The 15,234-nt window shown below is 36.1% G+C and overlaps 1 protein-coding gene across 6 annotated transcripts in view; it reads left to right on the forward strand.

Annotated features, from left to right (window-relative positions):
* Window positions 1-2,607: 2,607 nt before the first annotated feature.
* Window positions 2,608-15,234, forward strand: part of PKIA (cAMP-dependent protein kinase inhibitor alpha) — an 83,442-nt gene continuing 70,815 nt past the window's right edge. For 3 of the 6 annotated variants that reach the window (XM_073018165.1, XM_038000366.2, XM_008000942.3), the window contains exon 1: window positions 2,896-3,060. Coding sequence is in view for 1 of the 6 variants with exons in the window: in XM_038000365.2 (XP_037856293.1) it covers window positions 2,696-3,049 (354 nt within the window). In the remaining 5 variants the exon portion in view is untranslated. Of the gene's footprint in view, window positions 3,061-15,234 lie in introns of all 6 variants that reach the window. The other 3 variants (XM_038000365.2, XR_012093716.1, XM_008000940.3) reach the window with 3 other exon arrangements.

Raw genomic sequence — 15,234 nt, forward strand, 5'->3', positions numbered from 1 at the left:
AGGAACCTACTGAAAGAGCTTCCAATGGGCAAAAGTAGAACAAATTGAACAACAAAATAAAGTAATAATTGATTATTACCAAAAGCATAAAATATAATAAATCTCCATGAGTCTATAATATTGATATCAGTAAGTAATTGAATACTTGGTAGAGAATAGACAGATCTCCTGCGCAGAATTCCAAATACTTTATGTACACACTCTGCCTTCAGGGAGGTAGAGCCAAAGTCCCACTCCTTAGGTTTGGGCTTCATGTAGTTACTTCCTACAAGTACAATATAGAAGGGATGGGCAATAATGTTACAGTGGAGAAACCTGACAAACACTGCCTCAGTCAGACGATCAAGGTCAACATCACCAGTCATAAATCACATCGACACTATGGAACCTTAATATGATGTGAGGAAAATGGGACTTTACCTCTCTCTTTCTCCTGCCAATAGTTTACAACTCCAGTCTTGTCATGAGAAAAGCATCAGACAAATTGCAACAGTGGGGCCTCCTGGAAAATACTTGACCGCTAGTCCTCAAAACTGTCAAGGTCATCAAAAACAAGAAAAGGCTGAGAAACTATCACAGCTAAGAGGAGCTTAAGGGAACATGACAACCAAATTTAGCGTGGAATCCTGGATGGACGTCTGGAACAGATTTAAGGATATTAGGTAAAAATCAGGGAAACTCAAATGTAGTTAGACTTTATTTATAGACTAGTTAGTAATAATGTATCAATATAGATTCATTGATTGTAACCAAATGGTATGGTTCAGATTTGTGTCCTAACCCAAATCTCATGTCAAATTGTAATCCCCAATTTTGGGGGAGGGGCATGATGTGAGGTGACTTGATCATGGGGGAGGACTTCCCCCTTGCCTTTCTGGTGATAGTCAGTTCTCATGATATCTGTTTAAAAGTGTGGAGGAGCACCTCCCGCTTCTCTTTCTCCTGCTCCAGCCATTAGGGCCTGCCTGCTAACCCCTTTGCCTTCCACCATGATTATAAGTTTCCTGAGACTTCCCCAATCATGCTTCCTGTACAGCCTACAGAACCATGAGCCAGTTAAACTCCTTTTCTTTATAAATTACCCAATCTCAGGTAGTTCTTTATAGCAATGCCAGAATGGACTAATTACACCAAGGTACCATACTAATGTATGATGTTAATAGGAGACACTGGGAATGGGATATATCAGAACTCCCTGTATTATTTCCTCAATTTTTCTGGATACCAAAGCTGAAAAATATAGTCTATTAAATAAAAAATGTATGATAATTTGATTATAACATCAGTGTAGTGATATACTGAGATATCTATAAAAACAGCAATAAGGAATTAGCTGTTGTTTCTATTGGTAACAAAGTCACAGGTACTCCTAACATTCTTGTGGTTTGTTGCCTGCATTTATGTTTAAAGGACATGCTAAATGCTAAATTTCAGAGGTTAGTGAAATTAAAAATGAAATTTTCCCATCCAAATTCCACACTCTGGAATTCTAGTCATATATCCCTTTTATACAGATTAAGAATCTCCTGCTCTATGATAATATTAATGACCTAATGTTATGAAAGTGAGTCTCAGAGCGATGAATTAAGCTGTTCTAACTTTCAAAGAGCATACATTCTATGGCCAAGAATTCTAAGTTTTGTTGGAAAGCTCTTGGCTACATTACTACCTAACTTTTGGACTGATAGATAGAAACATTTCATTTAGCAAAGGTGCTTCCCTGGCCTTGTGCAATTGCACTATTTAGGTTGCTGGACAAATCTATAGTGTAAAACTGGCCTGTATCAAGTGATGGTCAATTCGAACAGCAAGGCAAGTTAAAAGAGGGAACTCCATTCCACAGAACCCTAGTGTCAAGGAACCTCCCTGCTGGAAAATTACTCAACAGCTAGGGGGAAACCCTGGCTCAGCTACAAAGAGAGCAAATTTAGGCTCATTTTTCCTTAAACATTCAACCCTCACACCAGAAAAGATTTGGGAAAGAAGCAAAAGTGGAGGGTGGGGGTGGGAGTGGGGGTGGGGTGGGGAGAGAGAACAATCTTGTTAATGAGGGCTTATATGAACACATGCTTGTTTCATTCCCAAGGCAAATTTCATAAATCCTTAGGGAAAGAAAGAGATACAGTCATCTGCTAATGTAGATTCTGCATTTTGATTTCCAAATGTTACAGCTGTCACCACAACGGTTTGTCCAATTATGTGGCAGAGAAGGGAGGGGGTCCAGAGCAGAGGGAGTAGGAGGAAGAGATGTTAGAGGGAACATCTGTGCACAAGTGCACCATAAACACAACAAAATCATGGGGCCACCCTGCTGCTTCTTTGAGCACTTTCTCCGATTGGCCCCACTTCTCCAGTCTTTTGGGAGATTCCCGTTCTATTACGTAGGCGAAAGGTTCTAGCTTTCAAAATTGTGAGTGGTTGGGCTGTGTGTGTACGTGTATGTGTGTGCGTGTGTGCATGTGTGTCTGTTGGGGGAGCGGGTGATGGAGCCAGCTATGAAGGGCTTAGAAAGCTTCATTACCAATTTAAAATGTTCTTGTAGTGCTTGAATGTTTATCTTAAAAGACAATTCCTGCTCTCAAATTTAGCCAAATGAACAATGCTGATAAGGAAGAAGAGGGTGGGAAACCCACACTGGCGAATGGAGCAGTCCATGCAGCCGGGGTGATGGGGGAGCGCTCAGAGGAAGGACGCTATGCAGAGAGAGCCCCCCCTGGCTCTTCTCTCTCGGTCCATAATCCAGCAATGCTGCAACTGTAAAAGCATTAACAGAAAACCAACCCACAACCTCGGGGGGCAGCGATCGTTGGGTGCCAGTTCCAGGCTGCCTTCCGTGGGGTCGGGAGCGGCCCCGCTCCCCCTGCGGCTGGCGCGGAATGTGGTGATCCGGCCTGGGGCGGGTATGACTTCATGCGGCCGGAGCTCGGCGGCGGGAGCGACGGCTGCAGCTGGCAGGTGGGGCGCGGGCCGGAGCGAGCTGACCGAGCACTCCGCGGGCGCGGCGGGACTGCGTCCCGTGGCGGCGGGCGCGGGAACCTGCGCTGACTAGGTCCGGGGAAGGTAAGCAGCCCAGCCCCGGTGCTCCCTGGCCACACTGCGTGGAGCTTTCCGCTTGGTTAATAATGGGGTTTGCAGCTCGGAGGGAAGAAGGGGAGAACCCCGCTGCTTTCTGCAATGGGAAAAGGAGCAGCAACTAGGATGGAAATGTTAGGCGACTAAGTGCAGAGGTTGGAGGAGCAGTGTTACTGGGCAAACAAAGAAGGCGTTCTTGCCTCTATACACTTTTGAACGTGATCTACCATTTCAGTGCCAGATTCGCGTAGACAGTGAAGAGGACTCAAAATGTAAAATAATTTGAATTACTCTCTTCCTTCTGTGCCCCTCTCAACGTCAAAACACCTGCTTCAAGACTGAACCTTTAGAAAGAGCCTGTATTTGGAGGGGAAACTTCTCTTATCTCCTGGAGTTCAGCTTGGGTTGAGCAGCACTTGACATCGCTTCTCCCTTCATTTGCCATTTTCTCTGTCAATCATTTCATTGATCTTTTTCGGAGATGCTGTGCCCATTCACAGGCCAACTCTTGTCAGCTCTTATCCGCTACCTGGGTTCCATGACTGATTTTGTCAAGGTCCCAAAAAGGGCATTGCCTCACACAGATTTCTTATTCGGTATTCTACCTGTATACTGTTACCTGTGTCCTTCCCTCAAATGCATGGAATGAAATATCCTGTTTGTAGCCCTGTACCAACATGGTAGCCCATTAACTCCGTTCGCTGTAGTCACTGTGGCTACTTGCAAGCTAGAGAGGACACATAGAATCCACTGGAGTGTGAGGGATGTTCCCTATGCATAGGCATAGGTAGAAGTAAAAATGTGAATGCCAGTCCATCCAGTTTTTCTTGAAGCAATTTTAGTCCAGCTGGGTTTTGAGACAGCTAACTGTTAAGATTTGGGACAAATTGTTTCCAAAAGGTAGGGGAGTCCGTTTGCCTCTAGGATTCCTCAATAACCTCAGAGTTTCCAGTGAGGCTTTCCCCGTAGGCAGTCAGAAAGCCAATGGAGCTGCCCAATCTAAGCCCCTGGTTATTTGAGTATCCTCTAGTTTGTCTTGCCATTTGCAGGTTCCTATCCTTCATCCTAGGATTTTCCCTACAGACGCCTTGCTACTGAGCCCAAGTGCCTATCCTTGTTGCCACCTAGAGATGTACATTTGAATAATATGCTGTGAAATGGTTAAGATGGCTGTTATGGGGATTGCAAACGTGCTGCCACTTCACCAACAGAGAACAGTTGCAATAAGCCCGATTGTGGGGTATCTGTGTGCCAATGTTCTATTTAAAGGGAGATCTGTTATCTTTAAACTTGAAATTAGAGAGACTGACTCAACAGCCATGCAATTTTATTTCAGTAAATTAAATTAGAAGATCAATGAAACAGAGGGGCAGAATTGGTAGCTTAAAATTTTACCTCTGCTTATTTTCCTCTTTGAGTATTATTTTTAAACAAAGATACTAGTATGGAAAATCATGTTAATCATATTATATATCATTCTTGCCTTTCTGATTGCAAATTTCTTTTTTTACAAAATACACTTTCGAAATATTTGAATTTGTTTCTTTGTCTCCATCTTCAGTATATGAGGCATAGGGTGTGTGTGGGGGGCGGGGGTGGGCAAAGCCCACTACTGAGTGACCCACTCCAGGAACCATCCCTTGGGGTCAGTCAGGTCCCTTTTTTGTTATTATTATGTGTCAAACAGGGTTTTAGTTTGGAATATTAACTTCTTGAGATTCTAGAATTTTTACTCAGTCACATTAAAAGGTAACAAAGAACAAGATCAACAACAAACCCTCTATTCTACCACCTTCTTTCTAGTATTAAAATACTTAACCATATACATCATTATGCTGAAGAATAAGTAATAATAAATATTAATATAGAAGAATAATTTTAATATAATTATTCTAAATAAACCTAAGGTATATGAAATGCAGATTAGCACAATTGATCTTAGAAATACAATGCAGTTTCTGTAATGTTGACAGTCACCTTTCTGTTGAAGAGCAAGTGCGTGAGAATATCCTAATGATGGTTAGAAATTCGAAGTGTCTATCATTTACTTTCTGAAGAAACAAAACTCAGGATTAGGAGATTGGTGCTGCCTACGGTGGAATAATACTTGCTAGTGATTTTGTAGGTGAGTTGAACCCAATAATTTATGAATTGGAGTTGGAGAAATCTTGTTAAGAAGAAAACAAGTTAGAAAATTTAATTTTCATTTTAGTACAACTGAGGAAGATAATCAAACTGAAGGGATTTCTGAATTTGGACTTTGTTATGTTTAAACAAGTTTGAGGAAAGTTTCTAAATTTAGAAGCCTAAGCAGAAATGTATGTATGATTTTATGTCTGAAACTGATTTATGACTTTATTTCCTTTCCTTAAAATGTTTCCTAGGGAGAGGAAAAACTAATTGGCTGGTGTTCAGAATCGAAAGAGGAATGAAAAATGGAAGGATGTGCATGATTAGATGCTAAATGACTAGATACTAAATGAACTGCAGGCACTTTTGTGTTTGACAAGATAGAACTGAAGTCAATCTACAGCTTTCCAATTGTGTTAAATAAATAAATAAATAAATAAATAAATAAATAAATAAATAAATAAATAAAAAGTTTAGTCTGCTAGGCAGTGTTACCAGAAATTTAGAGAGTAAAAATTTAGGAGTCAAAGTTGCCCTCTTATAACAAAATATCTTTTTCTGGTGCTGCATTACTGCCATTAGCTACAATTGAAATAGCCTTAAGATTTGAGGCTGAGGCAGGAGGATTGCTTGAGCCCAGGAGTTTGAGGCTACAGTGAGCCATGATGGCACCACTGTACTTCAACCAGGGTAACAGAATGAAACCTTGTCTCAAATTAAAAAATAAAATAAAAACTTTTTTTAAAATTTATGAAATTTTGAAATGGAAAAGGAAAAAGAATAACAATAATAAGGCTCAGATAGTAATGTCATTTCTATTCAACCAGTGACTCCACTGAGAATGGGCAGAAAAAGGACTATGTTGAAAGTTGCCAATGACCTCTTAATTGCCAGATTTCTATAATATTTCATCCTGTTCATTTTATACATTCTCTTCTACGTTCTTCTTTGATTAAATATTTGTGTTTAAAAGGTATTAAGTACTATGTATCAGGCACTGTGATATCTCTTAATCTAATTTGTCACTAATTCCCTTAAAGTACCCCATGCCCAACCTCAACCAAGTGGATCTTCTTTCCAATTTGTACCCGATGGTGGCATGCCTATATGTTTTCATGTATTCTTTTAGCCCATCCTGTTACATGTTGAAACCTTGTTCACCTCAGATACTGACTCATTTATGAAGCCTTCCCCACACCCACCTTCCTTCCCTCATCAGATGTGTCCCTCTCTTCTTTAAATTCCTATAGCACATTCTATTTTGGGTTATCCTTCATGTGAACATGCTTTGTCTGCTCTTCTAAGAAAGCAGGGTCTGGGAATAAGTTTTGATTTCCTGCAACTCTATGGTGCCTAGCTACATATATGTATTATGGCTGTTCAGCAGTTTGATTTTAGTGAAGAAATAAGTTATTTTCCAGAGTTATAAATCTATCTACCTACCCTTCTCCACCAGCCAAGTTAAGTTCTCAATATATGTGCAAATGCTAATTTGTTTTTTAAAAAAATACTTATAATAATAGTAAATATACTATTCAAATCTTTAAATCTACAAAAGGTATTGTGAGCTTAAACATCCTTAAATGTATACTAAAAGCATGGTGAGCATAGCAAAACAAATCTTTAATGAAGACATTGTACCTGCTTTCAATATTATTGCATTCTAAGCAGGAGAAGGCACCTTATGCATATGAGAATTTATCTTGTTTCAAGCCACTCTTCTAGGGACTTTCATCTTTGGTATATCATTTGATGTTTATACTATATGAGAATTTTACACTGAGAAAACCTAGGCTCACAGATGTCACCTGAATGGCAGAGAATTTTTTCCATATTACTACCCGCTCTTTGAAGTGTAACAGAGTAAGGGAAAGCATTGTAAAAACACCAAGTCAGAGCCATCAGAATAGTTTCAAGTTGTTTTGTGATTAATCTTTCCAGCTTTTTAAACTTTTAGGTTAACATCCCAAACTTTTGATAACTCAGTAAAGTTTGTGCATCATCTCCCCAAGTACATACAGAAGCATACACATATAATTTTGCATACAAATGCAGGTGTTTGTGGTTTCACTAAAGCTGTCTTTACAGAATGGTTAAAGAACATCTATTTGTGCTCCCCTGGACAATATGTGTGTCCTTTGTTAGCCCTTATATTTCCAGTACTTGAGATGAGGTTTTCCTTCTATTGTTCCCTGCTTTAAGATCTGAAATGACAGCCCTTCACTAACACTGACATGAAGACAACTGATGACTAGGAAGCAAGTGCTAGTGAAAATAGTGACTTGAAGAACCTTGATTCACAGAAAAGGCAGGAAAGGGAGCTCCGAACGTTACACATTCCAAATGACTTATTTAAAGTTTTCCAATCAAAGCCATTTTTACAAAAAAGAAACTGTTCTCAGACTTAAGAGTAACGTACTGCCACGTATGTGGGAAAACATTGCCAGCAGTTCATTGGTGTAGTCCACTTTGGAATATATTCAGTTCTCTTAGGATGGACTTATTAACTGTCTCAATATTAATATTTCTTTATGGTAATGCCATCTGCAGTAATATATTTGTTTTTGCCAAGTTAAGGAAAGAATGATAATTTATGTTCATCCCTCCTAGGTTCTAAAACAAGCGCCAGCCTGAAAGAGCTGCATATTATTTTAGATTCATAAAAATGCATTCAGATTCTCAGCTGATACTTAAAGGGACTGGTACTAGCAAGCATGGTTCATGTTGATGTATTCAAAGAGCATTCAAAGAGGTGTGATAAGAACAACATTAGTCTGGAAAAAAAAAAACAGAAATGGAAAGATAGAAAACTCAAAAGGATAACTTAAGCTGTTACTTTCTTTACATTTCCCAAATACCTTCTTTTGTACCAAAATAAGATTATAACTATATAAGCATATAAAATAAGTAAAATGCTATGAAAACTTTATAATATGCTCGATATCAGGTAAGTTTATATTTTATAGATTTTATAATTAAAAATTTATTTCTGGTAAAATATACATAAAATTTACTGTTTTAGCTATTTTTAACTGTATAATTAACAATGTTGGGCAACCATCACCACTATCAGTTTTCAGAACCTTCTCATTATCACAAACAGAAATTCTATACACATTAAACAATAACTGTTCATTTCCCCAGCCCCTGCTAAACACTGTTACACTCTCTGTGCCTATGAATTTGCATATTCTAGCTACCACAGAAATGGAATCACACAATATTTGTCCTTTTGTCTCAAACTTCTTTCACTTAGTATAAATGTTTTCAAAGTTCATCCATATTTCGGCATGTATCAAAACTTCATTCCTTTTTAAAGCTGAATACTATTTCATTGTTATGTATATAACACATATGGTAATTTTGAATTGCAAAACACTTTCAGTACATTCTTTGTTACATTAAACATGGCTAGCATATAACACCACCATATTATCTTCCATAGATGTCAAGTAATGTACACTATGAAGGTGCCATAATTTATTTGGTCAAAACCCATTGAAAAACATTTACTTAATTCCAAATTGTTTTGTGACTTCAAGCTATGTGGTAATAAACAAAGTAAATTAATACATATGTCTTTATATGTTGGTACTTTTACTTTTGATCAAAGAATGCTTGGAGTAGTATTGTTGGGTCAAAGATTATGCCCAGATATTTATAGTTTGAATACTCTAAATACTGTTGTACATAGACTATAAAAATCCTAACATTCTGCAACAGATAGTATTACTGAATGTTCTGGAACCCTTTCATACTATCTTAAAAATCAATGCAGATACTATAATGAAATCCACTGAACATGATCTGAGCAAGGAAATATTCTCACTTTTTTCATTTCCAGTTCATGGAGGAAAAATACTATTCACAAGTATTAGAGAGAATTGAAGTCTCTCAATCATGCATTTTGTCATCATAGATGTCAGTTAAGTCTTGTAATAACAATGTGGAACAGTAGAAACATCTCCAAATAGTTTTTAGGGATTTTGTTTGTTCGCACCAGCAATAGGTTATTTGTATCAAACCTAATCTAAAATTTGGTCTGTTTTTTTTGTTCAAATTTATGTACCTACATTATGGTAAATCTTTTATTTTCTTAGTTTCTCTTTAATGTATTAATTTTAGTTTATTCTGAAATAGAATAATAAACCCCAGTGATAAGAGTGCCTTATTTAAGCTAAACTAAAACATATTTGGCATATGTGAAGTATAAACAGAACTGGCAAGACTTTTAACCATCCTCCTCAGCAGAAGACAGTTTCTATTGCACTGGCCAGGAGAGGAGAAGCATAAGGCTTGCTGGAGATTGCATCAGTTTTTAATTAAACACTAAAATGCTAAAAGGGCAAAGATGGAGCAACATGTCTTATATATTTGAGTAGCTACTTAAAATTAAAGGGTTGCAAGAACATTTATTTAGTTGGACAGACACACTCCATAGTGTAGCTGACCCTAGACATGTCACAACTGCATTTTAAAGTATGCTTTTTCTTCGGTTTATTGGGGTGGAGGGAATTATCAATAAACATTTATCCTATGGTTTACCTCTATCTTTATGGTTGTCTGATTAAACCCTCTTTGAAAAACAGATATAAAACAAATCAGCATTCTGATCTTGGCCTGAATAAGCAACACCATGGCCACACCTTCTTAATGCACTGCTGTGGTTATGAGACCAAAGGGTAGAAGCAGCAGTGTTTTGGTCATTGCAATAGTCACAGCAACACAGCCTGCTGCATTCCTCACTCATATACTGCAGAATCTGACCAAATAAACAGAAAAATTAGTAATGCCTTTAACGCAATTCTTGCACAACTCTCCATGATTTTTCATACTCAGCTCCTCTGACAATTGAAATGTAGGGGAAAATAACCAGAATGTTAAGACCCCTTATCCATTTACAAAATGTGATTTTGCTGGGACTTGCAGAAATAACATTGAATCTGAAATTGGTGGGCATCCAATAGAATCACTAGAAATAATCTGTCAAAATCACTCAAATACAAATTTAGATTTAAAGACCAGAAAATTCTAAAGAGTACCTATGGTAATATATTAACAATTTAGTAAAAGAACATTATATATATATATTTTATATATATATATATATATATATATATATATATATATATGGGTTTCTATTTATAAGATATACTCATTGAAGAATAATGGATTTTTAAAAAGGATTTATTCTGAAAAGACTATTTTACCACTTTTTTAAACTAGTGACATCAAAAATAAATTGTGACAAGTCACTGTCATCCAAGTTAGTCTCTCTCGTGGCTCTCAAGGAAGTGAGTAGTTCTTGGGGAAATGGCTTTCTCAAATTTGTGCTTTTCTGCAGTGAGTCAAGCTGAAAAATGAGGCTGCTATTCTTAACTATTTGTTACATGCCCATATTTATAAGAATTACTTAATAATCAGTACAAAAGGGTTTTATGATAACTAAAAATTTACCTATTGAGACTCTCCATTGATAAAAGTTGGCTAAGATACAGCTGGTGATCCTATAGAAATCTAAATTACATTTTTTTCATCTTCTCCAGATTAGAGAATAACTCAGGATTTCAAAGCAAAGCATGAAAAAGTAGCATTTGACATATTTTATCAATGTTAAGATTTCTGGGGAGCTTATCAGCATCATATACTCTAAGTACTCAATAAATATAAATTGTTATTTCATAAGTAAAATATCAACAGCATAAAAATTTCTGTAACTCAAGTGGCCACTATGGTATAGGGCTTTACTATAGGAGATTACAAAATATTAGTTGAACAACAAAATGAACTAATACCATTTATTTTTGAAAGCTATCCCCCAATACAAAATGATTGGTATTCTACACAAGCTCATTGTGATTCCTTTTGTAGATGTGGTAGGAGTGAATCATAGATAAAACTACCCTCTCCCCTGGTTCTTTTAAAACTATACTCTCTTCTCTCTGGGGTATTATAAGTTGAAAATTAGAAGTGAATCATATTTTACTGGAATTTTTCTAGTAAGTAGTTCGAGACACTTAACCATGCACCTTCTATTTACCCAGGGCAGGAGAACATGACATTCCCCTTTTCAACTACAGCAGATGGGGACTTTTAGAAAACTCAGAATGCAAAACAGAGATTATAATGATAGAGTATTAGTCAGCACTTCTTTTGTCTGCATCTCTTTTTCAATCTCATTTATTGTAAAGAACACAATCAGAGTTAAGTACAGTTACTATCAACTGAAAATGTTTTCAACCTGCATACAGGTGTGAGATAGTGGGCCAGTCTGTCACATCTTCAAGAGATGTGTTGGAGTGACATTTCACTACAAAATTCAAACCTGACACTAAAATTATCTGACATTAAACAGTCCGTCAAATAAGAGGATGAATGTTGGCATCTTGCTCATCTATTTAGAAAAGAAAAATCACTAACATTTTTAGGCAATACTTAAATGTTTAAATTTTTTTCCTAATAAACAAAATGGAAAATGAAATAAAATGGCATTACGGTGTTATGAAAGCAAAGCAATTAGGTTAATCTCAAAATGTCTGACTGTAAAGTTGTAACAATTTTATTCTCAGAGCTCTCAGGCAACTTTTGATCATTTTCAAGTTCAATCAAGAAGCTCTAACCATTATCATGAATATATTCTGATCACTGGGCTTTCCTCCTCCCTTTTGCTATTTATTTTTAATTTATTTATTTGGGGACATTTTGGCTACCACTTAAATCCAGATCATGTCTTTCAGGAAATGAATTTGGGCTTTGAATCATACCTTTACCATTTACTAGCTGTGTGATTTATACATTACTCAACCTCTGTGAGTTGTTTCCTGATATTTAAAACAGGAAAATCACCGAGTTGTGGTGAAGATGAAAGAAGATAACATAAAGGAGAACTTAGTGAAGTGTCTGAAATATACATCGTAAAGGTTAATATTTTCCATTTTTATCATTTTTATTTCCACTGACAACTTATACAGTCAGACCTCATTACTACATCTTTTCCAAAATGTTCATGAATTATTTTTTCTACCCTCCCCATGTAAGTTAAACTAAGCCTTGAAATGACCCTGAATCTCACTGGAAAATGTCTTAATGCAGATACTGCCAGTGTCAGGAGAGGTTGCTAGGCTCTGATCAGCAGTGGCTATGGGAATTAGATCTAGCTTCTATTTTTAACTCTCAAGTAGTTGATTGGATCACCTGGCAAAAGTCAATTGGCTATTAATTCTTCATCTTATTTTCTTTGAATTGTACCCCATGTCTAATCACTTGTTTCACTGGCTCATTATCAGAAATGATATTACGGGCATTAAATAAGGGTGCTTATTTCAGAAGCAAAGTGCCATATAAAATAGGAATGTCAAAAGCCTTTGAAGATCCTGCTATTTGGCTAACTCAAATAGTTGTTGTTGTTTCTAATGTGTAACTATTGGAGAAGTTTCATATTATTAAGTTGTCCAAAACCAAAAATTAAACTGTAACTCCATTGTAGGTCATACTCTTGTTGGTCTGTGATACATTTCTATTTTATTGAAGCCCAAAGAATTTACAGAGACTGTGCAAACATTATTATTCAGGGACTTATTACTAGGTGCTACTGATTAGATTTGATGAATAGCAAAACTGTTAAACTAAAATTAAAAAAAAAAAAAATAGAGCCTCACTTAATGTGGAACCTTTACTAGGAGAAACACCAGCCTATAAAAGCTGCATTTTTAATGACATACTTACATTAGTATGATGACAATTTTTGTTGCGCTTGCAAAGCACACAATTTTACATTTTTTTCTTATATGGCTTTCTGTTATTGATACGGGCCACTTGCGTTTTAAAAAACAAGTACAAAAACTGCCTGGGACCTTACATTTAATATGCCAATCACAGTTATTCACAGGGGAGAATTTTTGTGGTGAGCAAGAACTGCAGCCAAATTTGTTAATAATTTACTGCCATTAGTAGAGTCTCTTCATGTGTTCTGGAGAATAACTTCATTCTTTCAAGTAAAAAGTATAAATCATCAGTATAAGTTTGTCTTAAATCTCCAAGCCAATATTGTTAATCCCTATTTAAATGCTGAATTGATTGGCTGTTTGCCAAAAGCTTGAGGGGTAAATTTGGGGTATAGTCTGATTTTAAGATGAGATGTTGGAAACACTGAAAAATGTATGCTTTAAACATACATGTACATACAAGTACACATATATTTTATATTATAAACTATTTTTAACTAATTATGTATATATGTATTTATGTATGTATTCATTAATATTTTCTTCCTATTTCAAGTATTTGATTCCTTGAAAGTCGGATTTGATTTAAAATACAGACAAGTGCTTGGAAAAGCATATGAAAAATCTTTGTTTCCAGAACCAAGTTCAGCAAGGAAAACTTACTTTGTTCACTGGCAGTTTGTTTTTCAAAGTTACAAGAATATGTTTAAGATTTTTAAAGTGATTTATTTAATAAATGAGTATGACTATGAATTTACCTATTTCAGATTGCTGTATTTGTCATATTAATTTTAAAGTATATATTTATCTAAGCTTTTCTGAACTAGATCTTACCAGGTTATAACTACTGTCCAATTATGTGAGAACAATAGCATAGTTGCCTTTCAGCTTGAAAAATGTACCTGTTTCATTTTGTTATTTTTTTAATCCATAAGTTATTCGGCCTTCCATCAGCTTTTCTGTCTTGAGGAATACATTGTCCAATGTGTAATAAATTATTTTGTACATCTGTGTTTCATGCCATAATTTTTTAGTGTCTCACAAAGTTCTAACTTGGAAGGTTCTCATTTAAATCAAGTTTTTCAGAATATAGACTTGTTCTTTGTGAATTGTCAGATATGTTTGTTAGGTATTTCTCCCTTTTTATTTTGGAGAATGAGTAGAGAAAGGGAGGAAGGAAACTGTACCATGGGACATTTCAGTTCTTTTTCTATACTTCCTGATAATAACATGCCTTCTCTTAGGAAAGTTAGAAAGCTGAGAACTGCAGTTAAATAGCCCCAAGGTAGGACGTAGGCCAAAAATACTAAAATTTGTTCAAGTACAGTAAGAGAACCAAACTTGGTCTGGCATTTAATTTAGTCTTCCTCACTACCCTAACCCAAGTAGTATACTTTTAACTAGATTTTTAAAAAATAGTCATTTGTTGATTAATGGTGCCTATTTTTGATTCTGCTTCATTTTAACTTTGTTTCATAACACTATTATACAGAGGCTTATTTTAACAAATGCCATGAGTTGGATCGTTGAGTTTCTCTTCTGCTTTATAACTGATTAGCTCTACAATTCAAAAATGCTTAAAGGCCAGAACTGTCAATTAGAAGATGTAAGCACAATAGAAGTGATGTTTCTAAATTTAACTCTGGAATACATCTCTCTTAACGTTAAATGCTTAAAATATAGGACTGGGTGCAGTGGCTCATGTCAGTAATCTCAGTGCCTCAGGAGGCTGAGGCAGGAGGGTCACTTATGGCCACAAGTTCAAGACCAGCCTGGCCAACATAGTGAGACTCTGTCTCTACAATTAAAAAAAAAATTACAAGTCCAGGCATGGTGACTCATGCCTGTACTTAGCACTTTGAGTGGCCGCGGTGGGGGATCACTTGAGGCCAAGAGTTAGAGATCAGCTTGTACTGTAGCGAGACCCCATCTGTACAAAAAAAAAGAAATGCCTTCTGGATCATTTCTAGAATACAAATATTTATGACATTTCTTTAGTGTTTTCATTTTTATTCAGTGTTACTCATATTTCATATAAACTTTGTATTAATTTTAATACTAGCTTAGAAATTTTAATTTAGTGTAAATATACCAACTAATGTTGAAATTGCTCCAACTTTAGGGTCAAAATTAATTTAAAGGTTATTGGAGTTACTGTTCTGGTTTCTAGTAATTGGTGTCTCCACTAAATGCATCAGAAAGGCAAAAAGAGCCATGGTTCAGAGTGTCTGCCCTATTAATAATATACTAAGATATAGCTTACAGATATCGATATTAACAAAATGATTTATTTTAGAACATCATTTAT

This window comes from Chlorocebus sabaeus, chromosome 8 (assembly GCF_047675955.1).
Source record: "Chlorocebus sabaeus isolate Y175 chromosome 8, mChlSab1.0.hap1, whole genome shotgun sequence".
Taxonomy (NCBI): Eukaryota; Metazoa; Chordata; class Mammalia; order Primates; family Cercopithecidae; genus Chlorocebus; species Chlorocebus sabaeus.